The following is a 22,473-nucleotide window of genomic DNA, read 5'->3' on the forward strand; positions in this document are numbered from 1 at the left end:
TAGACTTTTCATGATTTTTCAAAAATAGCAGATCTACAAGCTCGCTGTGAGCTTGTATATCTAGATAGATAGATAGATAGATAGATAGATAGATAGATAGATACCTTTATTATCCCAAGGGCCACCAGGGCCCAGAATGTGGTGTGACACCCCTGCCCAGAAACATGCTGTTCCACTCAATTCCATGACCTTTGTGTGATAGAAAGAAAAAGAGAAAATCTCCTTTTTAGCCAAAAATAGCAGATCTACACACTCACAACGCCTCGCGCCGCGGTTCTGGTTAAATATCTGAAAACACAAATTGACATGAACCTAAAATACCCTAATAATTGTGCTGGCAAACAATGAAACGATATGGAATGTTTGACAAGGTTGTGGGGGTCCCTGCTTCATCTCTGTCTCAACTAAAACCTGAAAATGTTGAAGACCCCTGCTGTAGACACAAACAAGGTATTTCAAAAACTAGTGTCAGGATTGCCATGGAATTTGATTAAGCACATTCACGCTCTCTGGAGAACCCTTACCTTTTGAGTGAGTCCAGGACATTTCCTCTAGCGTTACCCCCGGCCAAAATGTCAATTTTGCATAATCTAAGATTGCAGGATAAACCTTGGTGATTTCAGATACCACATGGCCCGCGGCCTGCACCTACCCAGGTATTACTTGTTACTTGAATTGCGCAAAAAAAAAGAAGATAAAAACAAAATGTCAAATAAAGTTCCCCCTGCTCTATTTTGACCACATAGACGTCTACCTGACGTACTGATCAGGAGGTGTGTGGCTCTCTTCCTACATCAGTTTTCTTTTTTTGTCATTAAGAGCATATCCGTGGTCATCATATGGGCATACCTAACACTAAATGCCCAAAAATATATATATATTTTTCTGTATTTTTATATCAAACGCCCATAAAAAGCCAATCTTAATTACTTCAAACACAGCTGATTTTAATTACAGAACTACTCCGTTTTGAATCTCATTCAAGATGATGTCCAGACTGTGTATTACTCATTGTAAACTTAATCAGCACTCTAAAATATGTATCTGAAAAACATTATAGGTTAGAATAATAAGCTGGCATCGCTTTAAACGCCACAGAATATGGGTGATAAGAACGCAATGAATCAATTAGTCTGGTTCAAGTTCAAGAACTCTTACCAGGTCAGAGTGTATGTGAAATGAAGAAAGAGAGAGATGCAGGTGTGAAAATACAGCAGTCCCAGCGTGTGTACCTGGTCTGTACTTGTGTCTGTGTGTTTTAGTTTCACTCAGCTGTTTCCTTGCGGGTCGATTCCGCGTGCGTTTCTGCTTACGTGTTAGTGTTTGATCGGTGCTACGTGCATGAGCTTGTGTGCTTGCGCGTACAGATATGCCGTTTCAACCCTTCCATATTTACTGCTCTTTTCCTGAAAATGCCCAGCAAATGCATTTTTTCCACCGGTTTCTTTCCCTGTTTTGCTTTTCTAATTTTTATGGAGAATGGAGCTTATTTTTTGCAGAGACTAGCAAAAATAGCTCATGTACAATCTACATTTTCTGCAAATCCCCTGAAAATCTACAGTATTGCCAATGGCAGAACTTTTGAAATGGCACATCTGCATGTGCGCTTTGGTTTCACTTGTTTCATTTGGGTCGCTGCCATACACTTCAAATTAATAATTACAGCGCAGCCCAATACAGAGATGCTTTGACACTTCCAATTCTTCCACCTTCAAAGTGAACAAGCGGTCTACACGGGTCATTGATGTTTTTGTCAGGTGTGCGTGTGCGTGTGTGTATGTACTGTAAGCAGGGAGAATGGACATGAGAAAAGGTCTGCTGTAGGAGATGAGTTTCAGTATGTTTTGTATGTACCACTGGCTGCCAATGTACCACTGTGTCTGCATTACACCTCAAGCAGACTGTAATAACCAAACCTTTTAATTACAGTAAATGGTTGGTTTCGGACTTATTTCTTTTGTGACATTCCCCTTTAAAATGTTTCCTCTTGTTTAAAGTGTAAAGGGTTTTCCTTCTGTATGGATACGCTGGCATCTCCTCAGACATAACAGCACAGATCGCAGTACTTGCACGCTCTGCTGGCGCACAAGTAGGCTGTACAGGGCCACGAGTGCACAAGACGCAAGTTGGCACCTCGACAGAGTGCAGTCTAGTTTCATTAAGCGTGACCTGAGACCTGAAAGAAAACAAAAAATCACACCCAGTGTGAAGTGAGCGGTGCCTTTTATGAGTTGATTTCATTAAGCGTCCCGCGAAGCTTGACCAATGAGCTAGGTGTGGGACATACACACATATACAGACAAAGACAGATGGGAGCGCTTTGCGGAGCTCAAAAAACGCTGGTTCTGCCTCCAGAAGGGTATCATGAATTAACTATAACAGTCTGAAACTCTTGTCACACTGTTTACAATATGGAATGGTTTTTCTCCAGTGTGGATACGCTGGTGTGTCTTCAGGTTACCTGATTCACTGAAAGCCTTGTCACAGTGTTTACAGCAGAAAGGTTTTTCTCCTGTGTGGATACGCAGGTGTCTCTTCAGACTACCTAACTGAATGAAACTCTTGCCACACTGTTTACAATGGAAAGTTTTTTCTCCTGTGTGTACAAGCTGATGTTTCTTCAGATTACCTAACTGAACGAAACTCTTGTCACACTGTGTACAGTAGAAAGGTTTTTCTCCAGTGTGGATACGCAGGTGTCTATACAGACTGCCTATCTCATTGAAACTCTTGTCACACTCTTTACAAGGGAAAGGTTTTTCTCCGGTGTGCGTTCGCTGGTGTGTCTTCAGGTCACGAAACTGAATGAAACTCTTGTTGCAGTGTTTACAATGGAATGGTCTCTCTCCAGTGTGTATAGGCTGGTGTTTCTTCAGACTACCTAAAATACTGAAACTCTTGTCACAGTAATTGCAGTGGTAAGGTTGTTCTCCAGTGTGGACACGGTGGTGTATCTTCAGCTCACTCAACTTATTGAAACTGCTGTCACATTGTTGACAGAGGTGGGGTTTCTTTCTTGTCAGTTGATGAGTATTCCTTTCTCCTGGCTGTGTTACTACCGGTACGTCTGTTGATGGCTGTTGATGACTGAAAGATCTTGGTTCATCTGGGTCTCTTTGTTTCTGGCTTGTTGAAGAGTTGGTTATTTGAGGACAAGCTACTGAGGGCATTTGTCCGTTCTTCAGTATTTGGCTGTAACAATTATTGTGACTCGTCTTCATGTGGAGGAAGAACTGAGACATGAAGACACCTGTGGGCAGCATTTTGGAATATTTGGAAATCACTGGTAGTACACCTATCAGTCTCTCTGTCTCACTATATCTCTATCACTGTCTCTATGTCTATGTGTAAAGACATCTTCACACTTAATAAACGCTGATAAGAGTTCTGGTCTTACATCATACACAACACAAACTGCTGTCATGCATGCCCAACAACGCTGATTTGTGCAACGCTCTGGCCGTTCCTCCAAGAGTTTTTCTTTGTTGTACTCTTTTAATTGGATAATGGACCATTATCCAATAGTACGCTCCATGCGAATTGCTCAAATATCCCGGAAGATTTAAGTGTTTGGAAAAAATAAAATACCGGACAACAAACTTTGAGACATTTGTGCCAGGATGTAGTCCATATCTGGTTACTTTCTTTCGTGTTGGACAGAGCCCGGACATTTCTTACACCCAGTGTGAAGTGAGCGGCCCCAATAGGACCCCATGGCGAAAAACAAACGTTGTACCGGACAACAAATATTGAGCTGTTTGTGCCAGGATGTAGGCCGGACATTGAAGCTTCAGTTTACTTAAGCCAGGACATTTTTTATACTCATGCATACTCATCATCTGGCATCCATGTTGGAGGTTTTTCTTGTTTGGAAGGAAGGAGGTTTTGAGAGGATAGAATATGGAGTCTGGGGTTAGGAGTAGAGGGAGGGAGAAGAGGAGTGGAGTGGAGTTTGGGAGGGGTTTGTGAAGGAGAGGTGAGGTGGGGATTAGATCAGGGCAGACCACCAGTTGTCTCATCAGTCCTTTCCCACTCTCCTGTTTCTGGGAGACCCCCACTTCTCTTCAGCCGTCCCCTCAGTGTCTTCCTCCATGTCTCCATCCTCTTCCTCCTTCTCATGCTGGACTGTCCTCATCTGAACTCTTATTTTCTTCTGTAGTTGGACTGCTCTCCTATTCCAATCCTGTTCCACCTCCTGCTCTTCTCCTTCTAGAACAATCTCTGTCTCTTTTGAAGCTTCTCTCTCTCCAGCTGACTTTGTAACTTTCCCCTTCCTGGCTCTTGAACTGCAACTCAGTTATGATGAAATGTTTTGAAAGATTATTCTTACATCAGCAAAAGAAGGAGGTGCTACTTATTTATTTATTTGGCTGATAAGACTATATGACAAAAAAATAGTGTTGATTGATTGATTGATTGATTGATTGATTGATTGATTGATTGATTGATTGATTGATTGATTGATTGGTTGGTTGGTTGGCAAAAACAAAATCATTTGGACTACCTCATATTATGTAAATTCCATCACCAGCTCGTGTCTGTGCATCAGGCCAGGAATTTCATCGTTTTAGAGGAGAGGCCATTTGACCTTGAGGCTAAAGGCCATCAAATAAAACAATGATTTGTATTAATTGAATGAAAGGCTTAAGAATGATTTCATTTCAACTGTCACCTAAATAAAGAAATACTTTTCATTATTTCAGAATCTCAACTGTTCATCACATCATATTGACAGTAAAGAAGCAACAGAGAAAGCTGTTAAATCAACATCAGTTCAAATTGATTATTAATTATAATGGACTAAATTGATTATGCTGAACCATTGCAGCCCTATTGGGCTTCACGGTCCATTATACTATTGCACGTAAAGACATACAATATTATGTTGTTTGGCCGTCTGTTTATTGAATATGCATACTGTATGCAGACTATCATATCACGCAAGTACCCAACTGTAGAAACTAATAATACTAGGACTGTATTACTATGTATGGGGGAGATGCTCTATTTTTGTCTATGCCTAAACATTTTTGCCATTTTTTACTATTTTGAAAAACATTTTTGAATATTTAAAATAGCTGATCTACAAGCTCACAAGGTGTCGATGTAGTTCGGCTATTTTAAGTATTTTAAAATGTTTTTCAAAATAGTTTAAAAAAGCAAAGAAGTTTAGGGATAAGGGGTAAGGTATGGATGAAAGCATATCTGAATGTGTTTCATCCTGGGAATGGGATATGTGAAGGCACCAATAAGGCAGAACTGACAGTGACAAGCGAAGACTGGCCAATCACAGCGTATCCTCGCCGGAAATGCTTGTAGAGACTCTTGGGTAATGAAGTCAAAGACGTTGGCTGCCATTTATTTGTGTCCAGAGTGGCCAATGGTACCCCAAACTACATTATATCTGTTGCAGCCCTAAACTGGAATTTATTAGCATGTGAGGTATTCAGAGTAACTGGAACATTGAAATAATAATTGATGCAAGATAGAGTTAACTAGCACAGTAGACCTCTTCTCACAATACTTAAAGGACGACTTCAGTTAAGAAACCTGCCTACCAGTGTCATCATCGATGGGCAATCCAAGTCAGTTGAAACAGCATTCCTGGAAAGTTAGAATGTTAGAATGGAAGCCATTGCTCTCACATTAATGATACAAATAAAACTGGCTAATGATGATGTCACTGGTAGGCAGGTTTCGCACAAAAAAAGGCACAATTTCATCATGAGAGGACCAATTATATTGAGGTATTATTGAAAAAGGGTGAAGTCGTTTAATGTTCAAGGTTTTACTTTATTGTTACATCTTGTGTACAGGTACATAAGAGTAAAACTTAGTTTGGTTTGGCATTCCTTCAGACAATGCAGCAGCATATAAAATAGCAACAGCAGAATAAAGAGACAAAGCATTTTTTCACAGTATATTCTATGTGCAACAGTTTAGTATATTCAACTTCACAGTATAGTCTATGTACAGTAGGTGCAGTTTGTGCAAGAAAAGGGATGGATGGGGGAGGGTATTGTTTCCTTTTTCCCTGGATTGTTCTTGTTATTGTGCCTGTTTGTACATGGAAAGAAGCTTTTTTGCAGTCGTCCTAGTCCTTTAAATTGTGTGGAAGGTCATTAGATTATCTTGTATTGAGTGCCGCCTGTATTGCCCTTGCATATGCAGATTATGCACCAAGTTGTAGTGTAATCAAAAACTGTGTCTGCAATCTGTTGTGCCTACGTGGATGCGGGAATTAAAATCAGGCCTTTAGCTTAATCTAACTACAAGATAATAATTGGCTAGACCGCATAATAATGGCTAGACTGCACTCTCGCATCGCATTGGTAATAATTACTTTACTTTACTTTATTTATTTATTTAGACGGGACAATGCTTAATGAACACTACATAAATGCAATGTAAATACACCGGATTTAGCAAGAATGCTAAATTACATCCGTAGTCCCCACATGAAGACAAAAACAAAACATCACAACACATACAACAACAGTAACCTTACATCAAGGGAAGGCATTTAGAACACCTACATACAAGTACTATACTATTCCATTTCCACCAGTAAGAACCCTATATTAGTAAAAGGATAATTAAAAACTATACTATTATGACTATTAAGACGATACATGGTCACACGTTTGATTGTCAAGTAACCATTTCTTTAGGTTATACTTGGACGATGGAAATGACAAACAATCTCTTATTGTTAGGGGTAGGTCATTTCAAATTGAACCGGTAGCGGTTGCCCGGTATGGCACTTCGCAGTTTCCTCTAGCGATTGCCCTAGTGTTACGTCCTCTATCAGGCTTCCTTTAATTATCTAACCAACAGCCAGATGTTTTCCGAATGTTTTTGCTCTACCTGTATGATTGGATGAAACCGTCTTTAAGGAAGCAGACACCTTATATTATTCCCCTACTGATATGGCTATAATTGGTCCTTTTAGTGGTTCAGATTGAGTGTTGCTGGAGTGGGTTTCACAATGAGGCTCATTGAAGGGCTGGCTCACGTCTGAACCTGTGGCAGGGGAGTTGCAGGGGAGTCAGCCAAGCTATGGGCAGCCCAGCAGATGGACATTATTTACTCTGTACTCTACTTTAAAAGAGATCTGTCATGGAAGATTTGCATCCACTATCTCATCAATTCCCTTCATTTTCCTTGATGAATGGTACTAGGGGCCCCACAGCACCTGTCCTCAGCTGCTCTCATTGCCGCTTGCAGAGTTATTCACTTTTTGATCAGGCAGTTCGGTGACATTACGCCAGACAGAGCTGGCTTCTCTCAGCAGGCTAAGGACCCCTCGTGCCCTTGTTTATCCCCATGGATTAATTAGCCTGGACAAGCTGAGTCAGCCACAGTGGGTGCATGGTGCTCGCCTCACAGAGCCAGATCTCGGCACCATAAATTCTGCCATTGGCTCTTGATACACACAATGACTACATAGAGTACAAAGGTTCCCTCTATCGCTATATCAAAGTCATTACCCCAACCCTTCCCTCGTGCCCGAGCACACAAACACACTCACACTCACTCACACGCACGCACGCACGCACGCACGCACGCACGCACGCACGCACGCACACGCATACACAACCCTGTCTCCCACCCCACCCTCATTTACGTCTATAGTTTATCCTTCCTCCTGTGCTTCTACTGGGTCCCCTGTCCAGAGCTGTGTATTCTCTGAGGTCTGATTAGTGTAGAGCTCTGCACTGGGAGCCGCAGGGCAAAGAATCAGCATGTTCCTCTGTTTCCTGTGTGGTGTTGGCTGTGCCAGGGCAGGGGCAGGACCCACGAGGATGCTTGTGGCAGGGGGCTACATGTTTTGATCCGGACTGTTGACCTAAAAACAGACAGTTTTTTGTCAATGGTTATTTATTCTTTGTGTGTGTGTGTGTGTGTGTGTGTGTGTGTGTGTGTGTGTGTGTGTGTGTGTGTGTGTGTGTGTGTGTGTGTGTGTGTGTGTGTGTGTGTGTGTGTGTGTGTGTGTGTGTGTGTGTGTGTGTGATGTGTGTGAGAGAGAGAGAGAGAGAGACAGAGAGAGAGAAAGATAGAGAGGGAGAGAGAGAGAGAGAGGGAAAGAGAGAGAGAGAGAGAGAGAGATTTCAGAATCCACCTTTGAGGATTGTTCCGTCCCTCCTCAGTGCCTCTCTAACATTTACTCAGTGTGGATAATCAAGTGATTTGTAGCCTACTCATCTCCTTCAAACCTTTTGTCCACAAGTTGGAGAGTATGTCTCTGTATTTGTTTCTGTAGCTCAGGGTATGTTCACACTGTCTTGAAGAATAAATAGACATTGCCTTTTTACTTTGAAACCCATGAGAAATGACCAAAAGGCAACTACAACTTTTCAAAGTTTGACAATATTTTGTCCACTCACTGTATGACAAATGCGTGAGAATATTTTGTCCACTCACCGTTTGAGAAATACATGACATGCTTTTTAGTTTTTTAGTTTTTGTCAGCTGATTTGAACTCTTATAGAAGTTGTAGAAAATGTATATTGTAGACCAGAGGTCCCCAACCTGTGCACCACTCGCTGGGGGTCCGTGGAGCCTTGCCTCACGTAAATTATATTTATTCAATTTTGTTATGTGGCAGTCATTTACACCTTCCATTCAAAATCTATGACAATTAAGAAGCTCTTCAAGCACTCTTCAATCATGTATACATATTTATCAAAAATATCTTGATCAAAGAAGGCTATTTACCCACCTTCTTCAACATGGCTACAAAATGTTTGCCGTGGGTAGAGAATTCTTTCAAACACATTTTCACTGCCTCTGAGGTACAGGTGCAGTCAAATTAGATTTATTTTAATGGGAAATAACAGACTTCTTTTCATACACATTAGAGAATCATGTTTTGTGTTATTCATGTATTACAATACGTTAATGAGGATCAGTGGTTCTCAACCCTTTTTGGGCCATCGCCAACATATTCAATATCTAGGTCCCTTGCCACCCCACACACCCAATTAAAATTTAGGTTTTTTCCTTTTGCTCTGGGAAAGGTATGTTTATATAGTATTCTGTGTGTTGCCAAATGTAATTAGAAAACATCTAATTGAATACCAAATAAAAGATTTTAAACTACTGTTAGAAACGTAGAATATGGATGGATATATTGTTGGAAATTCGAACTCTAATGAAGTCTTGATTGCGACTGAAGGTCGCAGTTTACCATGAGAAATGTCGCAGCTTGTCTCCGTCTGTCTGTCTGTGTCAGTCAGTACACATTTTTACAGTCTATGGGTTGGTTCAGTCTATGGGTTGTCACTGTGACATCACAGGTGATATCACAGGTGATCACCTATGTAAAGGTCCATATACGGGTATATGGGTATCCCCAGAATCCCTTTTATGCCCATATATGAAGATCCCTGATGTCATGATATATATCACTGGCCAGATGGCCAAGACATGGCCCATGTCTGTGTGGCTGGTTCAGATAGGGATCTCCATGTATTGATGGAGGGACTTCACATCGTCTAGGGTTTACCATATTAGATGGCCATGGTCTCAAGAGGTTAGAGTGAGCGACTTCATGCACTCCATAAAGGTCAACCCGGAACTCCATGGTTGACGTGGAGCTCCTTACAGAATATGATTTACTGACCGACCGACCATTACGCATTCTGCAATTTTTATATAGGATGAAAGAAAATCTAATGATGAAATTATCAAAATGTGTAGTCAAAAATAATCTAGCATTAAAATGAGAAGAAACTAAAAAATAGCACCTTAATTCCCTCTTTCAAAAATATAAATAATATAAAACAGCGGTACCGCCCCCATGGATAAACACTAACATAGATTGTCAGTCTAAGATGGAAGACATTTCAGAAAGTTACCAAAGAGCTAATTATCCAGTACAGTCTGTTTTTTTAACCTCACTGTAACAGAGTGAGAGCTGCAAAGAGATAAACAAGTATTCAACCATGAAAGGGACACGCTATTTATTTTGCCTCATATCTCCTTTCAGCTTTAGATCTGCCTTTGAATTTAGATCCTAATGTCACCCTGAAGTGATTTCTCTCCCCTCCTCAAAAATGCTACGCTCTGTTCGATTCACTGTGACATTATAACATTTCCAGTTGTGAAATGGAGCTCAACAGAACAGTTCCACTTCCTATCTCATTCCTTCCCGCTGTGAACGCTGCCTTATCAGAGAACAGACAGGCAAGAGAAAAGGTTGAAGCACATTGTTGAGATCTAAACGTTGTCCTGACCAGCCCTCTCTATGGCTTCCTCTCACAGCTCAGCCTCTGTTATTGTGTTCTGTTGTATTAAGCTGAACACTACAGTACACAGCTCTCTTAGAGGCAGCTGTTTTTCCGTTTGGTTCAACCAATAAAGCTGAAAGTCCCTTTATCCTTTGTTGTGTTTCCATCAGCAGGGTTCGCTGTGTGTGTGTGTGTGTGTGTGTGTGTGTGTGTGTGTGTGTGTGTGTGTGTGTGTGTGTGTGTGTGTGTGTGTGTGTGTGTGTGTGTGTGTGTGTGTGTGTGTGTGTGCGCGCGTGCATGCGTGCGTCGTCTGTGTGCATCGTCTGTGTGTGTATTTTTCTGAATGTGTTTTGCTGCAGTTTGCTATATGACGCCACAGGTCTTCAGATTATTACTAGTGATGTGGACATCAGGGATGTTGACACATCAGGGATCTCCATATGGGCATAAAAGGGATTTGTTCCCCCTGGCATCACTCTAACAGGGCATCATTAATATTGATGACATCAGGGAACTCCATATATGGGCATAAAAGGGATTCTGTTAGTGTGACATCACAGTGAAGCGAGAGAGTGATGTCTCTAACAGGGCATCATTAATATTGATGACATCAGGGAACTCCATATATGGGCATAAAAGGGATTCTGTTAGTGTGACATCACAATGACATCAGAGCATGATGTCAGAGCAGCAAACCCATAGAAACCCATAGAAATGTGTATGTGTGTGACGTTTCTCATGGTAAACCGTGACCCTTGGTCACAATTATTATTTCTGTCATGAATTAACATTGAACTTGAGGTTCTTCTACCAAACAGAACTGTCTCTGGTCCTGAAATGGGTCCATGACAACAACAAAAAACACCAAAATATAAAATAGGTAAGAGGTAAGCATTGAGTGCATACAGTAGATCTGTCGGTGCTGAAACATTGTTGTTTGCCTGGCAGATGGAGTGAGAGCCCAGAACCTTGTGGAGCGATGAGTGCATTTGAGCGAGGCTGAGAAGCCCTGCCATAGCGAGGAAGCAAAAACTCTGACTCTTCTCATTTCACATGCACATCATGCACGCATGCTGTATACAGCACACACAGAAGAGACATGCACCCACTCCCAAACCAGTGAACACAGGCATAGGGTACACACACGTGTCACACACACACACACACACACACACACACACACACACACACACACACACACACACACACACACACACACACACACACACACACACACACACACCCATGCACAAAAACAACCTTTGCTTTACTACTATCAGTCCCCCTACCTTCTCATTCCAGACATTCGCTCTTGAAATGTCTACAAAGAAAGCAAACCACAAGAATGTATCAAGGGTCAGTGATAAATTAAAATCATTGGACCCAATTAAAGTACATCTTTGGCAATTGACGAGAGAATTTTAATCAAGAAGTTCTTGATTATCTGCTACCAGTAAGACTCCCTAATCGGGAGATAAGCGACCGTCAGGGTCCATTAATGTTGTCTGCAAAAAGCAACCTCATGGTGGCGCTAGAAGAGGGGCATGTGAGAAATCAGGGGTGGAGGTTGTGGTTTGCCAGCCAAGGAAGTTCTTGATTATCTGATATTAGGCTGACTGCAAAACAGAAATTTACAACAATTTGCATTTAACCAAAGTGTAATATCAATAATCTTTTGCTGGCAATGTAACTCAGTCACTCATCTGTGCTGTGAGCAAAACAAAAGCAAATTCAGCCCTTTTCAGTGTGTTTACACATGCATGCACTGCAATTATATTTACAGTCCAATAAATTGTCTTTTGTTCAAACGGCAGTGTAGCCAAATGTAGCCAGGTGTGAAAAGGTCTCTAGAAAAATAAAATTGAAATGGATTTCTTTCACGTCTTAAGAATGAAACAACACTAGGCACAACTCACGCATTGAAGGAAGGTTAATCTCAGAAACTTCAATGTATGAATTTCACAGGACTATATGCTGGCCGGACAAGAAGCCACGGGTCATATGAAATCTGCCCTTGTGCCACTGTTGGCCTATCAGGCTGGACTTGACATGTCTGACATACTGTACATGCATGTGTAACTAACTACACTGTATGTAAACATGCTGTCACACAAATGTCCCTAATATATACTGTACACACTGTGGCTCACGAGGTAGAGCATTTGTCTGGGAACCAGAATGTTCCCTGTGGAATTCCTGGCTCTTCTTGACATTGTGTCAAAGTCCTAGAGCAAGAGCAAGATAATATAATTGCACCTGATGAACAGGTTGGTGCCTTGCATTGGTGTATAAATGTGATGTGAGGGCAACAACAACTGTACATAACGTACTGTATAAGTCTAGATACCATTTTCAAACATGCACAGACCTTTTCCTCTTCTTCCTCCTCAGCCAGATGTTACTGATTCAGTTGGCAATGCAGAAGTTTGATTGACATGCTGTGGGTGGTGAGCTGTCGATTTAACAAGCTTACCATCCTGATTCCACCAACCTCAAGGCCTGATCGAGTCAGCTGCCTGACAGGCTGGCGGGGGACACTTTGATTGAAAGTCCAAGGAACATTGGTGGTGAAAGTGAGGACATGGGAGAGAAAGTTATTGATTTCAATAATGCCTCCTCTCTCTTTCTCTCCCTCTCTCTAAATGTTTGCTTACATCTCTGTGAGTACAGTATGTTAGTTTGTGAGTGTTCCTCTGTGTGTGGATCTGTGTGAAAGAGATTATTTTTGTCTCTGCCAGGAGAGTATTTTTTCACCCCTGTCCGTCCGTGTGTCTGATTAGTTTGTTACCAGCTAATCTCTGGTGTCGTTGGCCAGCTCGCAGCCAAGCTGTGCACACACACTCCCTAGATGCCAATTCAGAACCTCTGCCCCGCATTTCTCACATGGCCCTGTTCTAGCGCCACCATGAGGCCGATGTTTGTACACTATTTCTGTACACTACTCTTACAGATTTTGTCCACAAATCATGCAAATCGGTAGACAGTATCTGTACAGTCATGTGATTAACATGAATCTGTCCGATTTTCCATATTCCATCCTGATTGGCTACAATTGGCTTCCAAAGTTTGCAGGATTGCTCCGTTTTGAAAAAAATACTCAAATCATGAACACAGCGTGCAATCTTGGCGAAATTGGGCACGCACGTTCCCACTAGGCAGAGGAAGAAATGCCACTTAAAATTTCTCAAATCAGCCTGTGTTTTCAGGTGTTTTTACCTTTAACTCCACCGATCAGTGGAAAACTTTGTATGCACACTCTCTAGAGGCTTAGGAAAAACCTTTGCCCTGCATTTTATACATTTGCCTTTTATAGAGCCACCCACCAGGAGGCTAACTTATGTAAAACACATTCTTTGCTATTACTCCACCAGATTTCCATGCATGCAGGGTCCGATTGCCGTGAAAGGCCTAAGATTGGCAAAGAAGACACCCTTTTCACATTGGCCTATTATAGCGCCACCAGGACGCCTGATCTGGCAGAGACCTGTGCTCGGAAGAGCACTACTTCTAGTTATTAGTTGTATATATGTGCATGTCTCTGTATGCATGTGTATTTGTATATTGAGGTCTGTTTATGAGTTCTGTTTGTTTTAGACACAGACTGTAAGGTAGAATTCTTCTTTTCTAAGCACAATCATATCAGTTTTGTGTGTGTGTGTGTGTGTGTGTGTGTGTGTGTGTGTGTGTGTGTGTGTGTGTGTGTGTGTGTGTGTGTGTGTGTGTGTGTGTGTGTGTGTGTGTGTGTGTGTGTGTGTGTGTGTGTGTGTGTGTGTGTGTGTGTGCGCGCTAGAATGTGCTTGAGCACTCAAGAGTAGCTGGATGAAAGTAGTTTTATCTCAAGACTCAGCACTGAGCCACTGGAATCTCTTGTGCCGCACTGGCGTTTGATGTAAAGACAAATGGGCTGACTTCCCTCAGAAAGTATGTTCTTTTATGAAGACAATTTTGAAACATGTTGTCTTTGCCTCAGAAGCTGGGAATCCATCAACCAAAGGCGTAGTTTCAGCCAAAGACAAATATTTTTTACTCCCCGAAAATACAATCAACAATACATAACTTTGTTGTTTTCCCCTTCGCTGTTTGTCGTCTGCACCAATCCAAGGGAAGATACTATAGGTTTTCTCCCGTAGATTTCTGCTTGGCTATTGACAATAGCAGTCAGTTGATTGATTCTTTCTATTTTCTTTCCTTACAGAAGACACAGCATTTGAGGCCGGTGTGCGGGTTCAGATCCACAGTCAAGCAGAGCCTCCCTTCGTCCATGAGCTGGGCTTTGGCGTGGCCCCTGGGTTCCAGACCTTTGTAGCTACACAGGAGCAGAGGGTAGGTGTTCATGACCTTTAAAGGACAACTTAGTTTTTCTACAACAAGGGTTCGTATTTTAGATTGTAATTAGTGAAAAGAAAAGATTACTGTTAAAATATTTTCATTCACTGCTTCTTTCTATTGTTTTAGCGATTTTAGTATTTTGATTTCAGCGGGTGGGGGCATGCGCACAAGTGGCTAAATATGTATTTTTAGACACAATTAACCGGTAATGTCATTGTTACTATTTACACCAGCCCCCATAAGTCACATCTGCCCATAAAGATTGTGCATCTTGGGAATGTACTTATTTGTGTCTAAAAAGACACTTGCATGCATGCCCCCAGGCTTGCATGCATATCCCCAACCTGGGGGCATGCATGCAAATCAGAATAGTTAAAATCACTAACACGAGAGAAAGAAGTAAATGAAAACATGTTAACACTCTTTTATTTTCTCTAATGACTATCCAAAATATGAACCCTTGTTATAAAAAAAACAAAGTTGTCCTTTAAGGCTGCACAAAGCTGATACTTATTTTTCCCCCTATTTTCCACCTGGGATTTAATGTTTCCTCATTCACTTGATGCTTCTCACTACTACAAACACCTTGGTGCTGCAAAGCTTTGCCTCCACCAGCCCAGCCTCCACCTTTCTAGTTCAGAGCCTTGTATGGCCCAGGAATAATACAAAAAAGTTAAACTGAAATTCAAGGTTTTGCATGGCTTTCAAGTTGAATTCTATGTCTTGCTTTGGACCTGCTTTTGTATAATACTCAAGGAGGTTTCTGCATTTCATTCCCTGATTTAGTTTAGCATGCTGCTTAGCTAATTCAGGGAACATCTGCCTGTTTCAGAGTGTTTACAGAGAGACCACGTGACATACTGTATCATAATGTAAAAATTCACAGCGTGACATGACACCTTTAAGTACAGTACTTAAGTAAATGTAATTCGTTACTTTACAGTTTACACCACTGAAGCCCGTCATTTCAATAAGGGGCTGAAGTTAGAACCGGTAGAACATGTTTAGCACAGAAAGATCACAGCTTGTTTATTAGAAGCCATTAGCATGTCTTGGGGGTCAGTTGATAACGGCAACCACCAGCAGCCATTTAGCCAAGGCAAAATAATAGCAAGACAATGGGAACGTTGGGACCAGTGCCGGTTGGGGGAAAAAAGAATAGGTTGATAGCTAAAAAGTCGGGGGACATTCCAGACCAGCACCTGTGATTGCAACTGTATTCCATTTGTTGCAATACATGGTAAAAATATTTCTATCATTTTCCAAGGAGTGGCTTTGTGTGTCCCGTACATGTCCATATATGGTCAGGTCATTCCAGTCCAGAATGAACAGGCTTTGTCTGTCCCGTACATGTCCTGTGCATGCAGAATTGAGGATTGGTCATGCTTCACATGACAATTTGGCCCTCCAGATAAAATCATTAATTCATTCAGAATTCATGAAAATATAGAACTAAAGCACATAGAAAGTATAGATCTAGAACACCGAATATATAGATCTAGAACACAGATTTCATAGCTCTAGAACACATAGAATAAAAGTTCACCGCTTCTCTTCGAACCGAGGTTTGATATTTTTCCAGAAATGTGTGTTTGTGTGTATACTTCAACACGCTGGTCTCCATACGTCTCTTTCTTTCTTGACAGCTCTCTTTGGTCTCCTATAGGACGTCAGCTGATGGATGATAGCTTCTTCTTCTGTCAGTAACCTTGCCTGTGGAGAGATGCTTCACCCCACTCGTCCTCACTCACTCAATCACAGCACAGCTTTGTTACTTCAGCACAAGGCTGCGCCAAGGCTACTGGCCTCATGGACATGCATCCTCTTGACACTCCTCTTGATTATCTGATGCAGAATTTTTTCACCATCGTCACATGGGAATTCAACACGCTTCTACATCACATGGTTGTTATTCATGTCTTTTCTCGTTACAAGCTGGCTGCTGGGTATTGATGGGGCTCAAAGATGGTGCCTGTATTCTGCTGGGTATGGATGGGGCTCAAAGATGCAGCCTATAGTCTCCTAGGTATGGATGGGGCTCAAAGATGCAGCCTATAGTCTCCTAGGTATGGATGGGGCTCAAAGATGCAGCCTATATGTTGATATGCTGAATGTCTCAATAATCACAATATCCATGGGCATCTATCCCCTCTTCCCTGGATGCCATCAATCTAACTCTATCTTCCACCCGATGCAAGATGGTGCTAACAGGTAACGTGGGACCAGCGTGGCCCAGTGCCCACGTTGTTTAGATGCCAAATGATTTTGCGCCCATCTAGGGTCTTAAAATGAGGTGTGGTCTGATGCATTGCTATATTACACTAAGAGAGAAGAGTGATAGTGCTTTAGACCAGCTATAAATGAGTCTTAACTGCCGGCGCAGTGATGGCACAGATATTTCCTTACTATTTAGACAGTGCAACGCTCAACACAGTAAAATGTTATCCATCAAATCTTGCATTAGTAAGTGGTTTTAAAAAACAACCTAACTGACATTGCACATAATGATATTGATATGTGAAGATATCACAGATGTCTCTCGGACACATTAGGCTACTACAGGAGGAAGATGTGAATTCTGACCAGCAGCACGGCCACCTGGTCCACCGACCACCGGTTTCCAAATCCACCCGAGTTCCGCATTGAGGTAGAAAAAGAACTGTCAGCGAGCTTCACAATACGCTCGCAGCTGTCATACTTTAACTGGTGGTTAAAATAAGGAAGAACATAACTGAGAACAAGCAAATGATTATTAATGATGGGTGCTATAGTTTTGTACTTTTGAGCGGTGCTTCTGGAAGGAGCTAAGCTTAAAACACATTCTTATTACAATATGCTTGTGCGCTTTTAATGCCAGAAATATGATTATTTTTTCAGTTCTCCAGTACAGCATCCAACCAGGCTTTAAATTGTTGGAGGCTGTACTGGATTTAATATACCACTAGAGAGCGCCAACGATAAGCCCAGCAGGGTTTGCTATAGGCCTCATGATAACATAGCCTATTAGCCTGCTCCATCCATTTACATGGGGCCGGGAGCTAACGTTAGCATGGAACAGCATGGGACCCTGAGCGCCACAAGCGCACTTGATGGTGTAATTAACCTATCGACTATCGCCTGGGAGTCTGGGACATGCGGTTACACGCCACAGCCACTTCAAACCGGATCAATATCCGGCGCACTGACGCTGAGATATGGTAGAGTTGCAGTATTGGCTTGAATGGGAAAATAACATGTTGTTGACGTTGTTGACGTAACCCATTCCCGGGTTACGTCGATGGCGTCAGATCCTTCGCATTTTCAATGCTGAGGCTCTGAGGGCCTAGAATACACAGTTTTTGCTAAAAAAAAATAATGATCACCAAGGCGATGGAATGCGATGATGGCTCCTGGGAGTACTGAAAAAAGGTGATGGAATCATATTTGGCTGGGAGAGGGTTAAGCTCCAACATTTCCTAAAAATGTCGGGTACAAAAAAAAATGTCTGGGCTCTGAAGCGCGGCCTAAAAAATGTAATGAAAGAAAAAAATGTACAGTCCTGTCATCCTCTTTTATTTATAAAGACAGGGAGCTTCCTTCAGCAGCTCTCCCTGTGCACATTACAGATGATTGTTTTCACAAACTGCCCGACAATTTAATATAGCCTACATTAACCTAAGGACACAGAAAGCACCAACTCAGGAGTCTTCTGAACATCGTTCAAACAATATTCGTCTGAATATTGTTTTGCATATCATGTAAAACAAACTTGCATTCTTCCCAGGACAGGGGTAAGTTTGAGGTTAATCATGCAGGCTTCAGGCAAGGCTTGTACGTTGACTACAAATAAGAAAGAAAAAAAAAAACATAAGGTTTGTAATTCAACAACATTAAAAAAATTAGTGGAGTATATCGCTTACAGCCGGACGGTGTTTCCTCCAGGGAGTCAGCAGTGAGTGAGGAAGAGTGAGCACCTTTTGTAAACTCTGCACAGCTGACTGACCAACACGCAGGCAGCATCAGGTTCCAACTGACTGACGTTGCGCCCCCAGGTGGCACATACTGCCCCTCAACTAGTTGCCCTATAGGCAATGGGTCTATCTGAGGTGCTGCACTCTAGGCTCCTCACTCTGTCTCTCACTCTAAAAGATGGAGAACTCACCTGACTGGTGGGACTGGAGCGAGACTCCACTCCAGTAGTCATGGCTGCCAGTTCCCACCTGATGTTGTGTGGGAGTTCTGACCGCTCCAGAGTCAGACTCTCCTGAATAACTGCCAGCTTACACAACGTCTTCAAACTTGGACCTAAGTCTAAGACATAAAGGTCAGTGGCTTTCCCATCGCCTCCAAAGAGGAAGATACGATCTCCAACCGTGCAGCAGTACATTATACTCATTGAACCAGGACCTTTTCCCTTGGGTTTAACCTTCTTAATGTTCTCCCTGTTCCAGGAGGTCTCTGGATTGAATTTCCACAGATCATTGATCATCGGCCGCGAGATCACACAAAATATGTACAGCTCTCCATTGTAGAGACAGAAGACAGAACGACCATTGAGTCTTTCTGGAAAAGGCAACACAGGTGTGTTCAGCCAGCAGTTGGTCTCTGTGTCAAACACTCTGATGTTGTTGCAGTAATCCCAGGAGGCCCTTTGGCCCCCAAATACAAACATCTTTGTCCCAATGATGGTGGCAGAGTGATTTGATGTAGCAGGAGGTAGAGTTCCTCTGGTGTTAATTAAAGACCAGACCATTGCGGTGGTGTCCATCTTGTAGATGTCATTAGTGTATCCAGGACGCTGGTTCCATCCTCCATGAATATACATGATCGTTTCCAAGACACAGGCTGAGTGGTTGTATCTCTCTGTTGGTACAGTCCCAGAAACCTGTGGTTTGAACCATCTGTGGGTGTCGACATCAAATGCATGAAGCACTTTGCAGAACCCTGGGTTGTCATATTTACAACCTCCCCAGATGTAGACAATATTTTCTATCAGCACAGCTGTGTGGCCCCAGCGCCTGTGGGGAACCTCAAGGAGATATCGTCCTCTTCCAGGAGTCACCGAGGGCAACTTCTTCCAGCGTAACGACACTGTGCTGAAGACGTGCACATGAATCTGTCCGCTTCCTCTGAAACAGTGACATCCAAAGCAGTACAACGTGTGTCCCACCGCCACTGGCCGGTGCCCCGATGTGTCTGAAGGGGGAACGCCCTTCGGTTTCAGCGTCCAGCGGAACATTTCTCACAAACGGCACACACAACCGCCGTCGACTGAAAAACAACAGCAAAAGAATTGAGAAGTAAAAGAATGGAGTTCTGTTGTTCCTTGATCAGTAAAGAATGGTGTCGTGCTCCCTAAGCGTTAAAGGAATGGAGTCTGTTCCCATGCTGCTGTTTATATTGGTTCAGCTTCACAAAACGTCACACAAAGGTTAGCCAGTCAGCAAAGCCCATGAGTTTGGTTTGGCCAACACAGAAGCCTATCTACAGTATATCTGTTAAATTCCCTGATGTGTTTTTGAGCGGTGCTCCTGGAACAGGAGCCATAGTTCCAACATCTGGTTTTGTCCGGTCAAAAGCCTAAGGGAAAATCATGTAAAAAATGCCCGGGCTTATGTAAACCGAAGCACAGGCTAGGTCATCTGGCCTAGATATGGCCTACATCCTGGCACAAACGGCTAAAGTATGTTGTGTAAAATGTCCTGTCAAAAACTTATGAGTGCCATAATAATCTTTAATCAAACTAATGTAGATTACTGCCAAGGCTTTTTGTAATGTTTTTACCCGATTTTCGAGGGATCCATGTACACACCGTGTGTCCATTATGAACACGGGAGGTCACGGGAGACGAACGTCTTTTCTTTCACGCGTAACCGAAGAAATACAACCGCGATGATCTGTGCGTAAGTTATGGTCCATAGAAAATGGGATGTTTTGACCATATGCGCGATCTGGGAAAAGAATCCGAGATAAATCAAATTTTCTGCAGTCATGAAGAATACAAGTGAATGGACGATAGGATATCCTGACTACATTATTTCGCGAGGCATCATGGGAAACTGAGTCTTTTCATCACTCCCGCCCGCGGTAGAGCGCTGGCTATTGTTTACACTGTGTGCCTTAAGACGTTCCTGGACGTCCTAAGGCACTCCAGGGTGGACATGCTTCCTTCCTTCCTTCCTTTCTTCATTCATGCATAACAATAACACAAGTGCAGCTCTGAAAAATCTGAAACAACGTATGTTAAATTAAGACAATAAAAGGTGAGAATTTGGAACAGTTGTGTTGAGAACTCCCCACGGTGCATCATACATTCACTCAACAGAGTACATCAGTGTGAGCCAGAGAGAGGCCTGTGAACTCAACCCTCAAAGGAAACAAAGAAGCAGAGACGAGTTCTCTGGAGGCCATTTATCAAGTGATGGTCATGCCTACAGGGTAATTAGCCCCAAGAGGTTACTGCCTTCACTCATCTCATCAGCTCTGCAGTCAAGGGCTTACTTGACTGTCAAGGGCTTACTTGACTGCCACAAAAGCTGCCCACTTCCCACAGCATCTATATGCAGCAGAGAAACACTAGAAGTTTACCTCCAGCTGACAAAGTCTGAGCAGTAGTTTGCAGCAGAGACTCAGAAGGCATCACCCTGTGGCACGCCTCTGTCTCATCAAGATATGATATGCTTGGCGGTACTAGACGTGTATTTCTAAGAGAGGAGTAAAGGGATGTGTGACAGAGGTTTGGAAATGGAGTTTGTGGAGCACATAAAAGCACTTGTTGTGATTAAGTGCTTTCTAATGTGTCCTAATCCTTACTATGAAACAAAGCTTCACTGTTGAGCTTCAATGAACTCACTCTGGCTCTTATCACAGGGCCTAGATTAAAGCCACTTCATCAAATGATCCGTGGGCACAGATTCCAAGTACCCAACACTGAGGGGCTTAATGAGCACGTTTTGAAAAACGAAACCAGCACTCACTTAGATAAGATTCTTCCTTGTTTATTAAAGGGGTTAATGAGCATGCACGCACGCACACACGCGCACGCACGCACGCACGCACGCACGCACGCACGCACACACACACACACACACACACACAGACACAACTTGGGTGCTCCAGTTATATAGTGTCCTGTAATTTTTTATGAGCACAATGTTCTGTTGCTACTGAAAATCATCTTTCCCTCAGTGAAAAGAAAAGGTCTTCATTATAGCATTGGCCCCTTTATGCCTTTTGTGTTGAGCCTATAGGGTCACTGTAATGATATTTCAGCTAAGCTTTGTGCAGTCATGCAAAAAAAAGCCCTGTAGTTGAGGCAGCCCTCAGTTGAGGGCATCTGCTGGGACTGCAAAATGTGCCTTGGTGCAGCATACCAGTTTGATTTGCCATTTTTTAACCAGAATTCGTGGTCCAGTGTTCCCATTTTATTTCAAAAACAACTCTGTCCCTTGCTGATCAGGCTATGTAACCTAATAATAGCTTTGGCCCAGTGTAGCAGTGAATCAGACAGAGATGAATAATGCACTGAGAGCAACAGAGGCCTTGGCATATATTAAACAAACCAATAAATGTGTCAGCTGATCTCACCACTGTAATAGCTGACGTCCCGCATCTTTGATCATCTAATTTACAGAGGGATAATCCGATCCTGGTTCTGTCAAGACATGCCGTAATAAGGCCATATGTGCTAATTATGTAAGGTGTTAAGATGGGCTGAAAGGTTATGGGCTCGTCAAGTTTCATAGATGTCCTTAATGAAATTGATAGTGCCTGGAGGCGGTCTGTATTCACACCTGCTGCTGGAGTTGGTGTGGACACATTTAATTATCTCAAGGGACATCATAGTGGCACTCAGACATGGCCAGGGGCTTTTAGGTTAATGAAACATTTGCATTGTGTTGTGTGTTTGCGTTCATGTCTTCGTCATTGTGTC

General features: G+C 42.5%; 1 protein-coding gene across 1 annotated transcript in view; it reads left to right on the forward strand.

Annotated features, from left to right (window-relative positions):
* Positions 1–22,473, forward strand: part of asic2 (acid-sensing (proton-gated) ion channel 2) — a gene marked incomplete at both ends in the record, with an annotated part of 477,877 nt that overhangs the window by 442,844 nt on the left and 12,560 nt on the right. The window contains one exon of the mRNA XM_080723868.1: positions 14,428–14,555. Within this exon, the coding sequence (XP_080579994.1) occupies positions 14,428–14,555 (128 nt within the window). The remainder of the gene's footprint in view (positions 1–14,427; positions 14,556–22,473) is intronic.

Source organism: Nannobrachium achirus, assembly GCF_963921795.1.
Source record: "Nannobrachium achirus genome assembly, chromosome: 4".
Classification (NCBI taxonomy): domain Eukaryota; kingdom Metazoa; phylum Chordata; class Actinopteri; order Myctophiformes; family Myctophidae; genus Nannobrachium; species Nannobrachium achirus.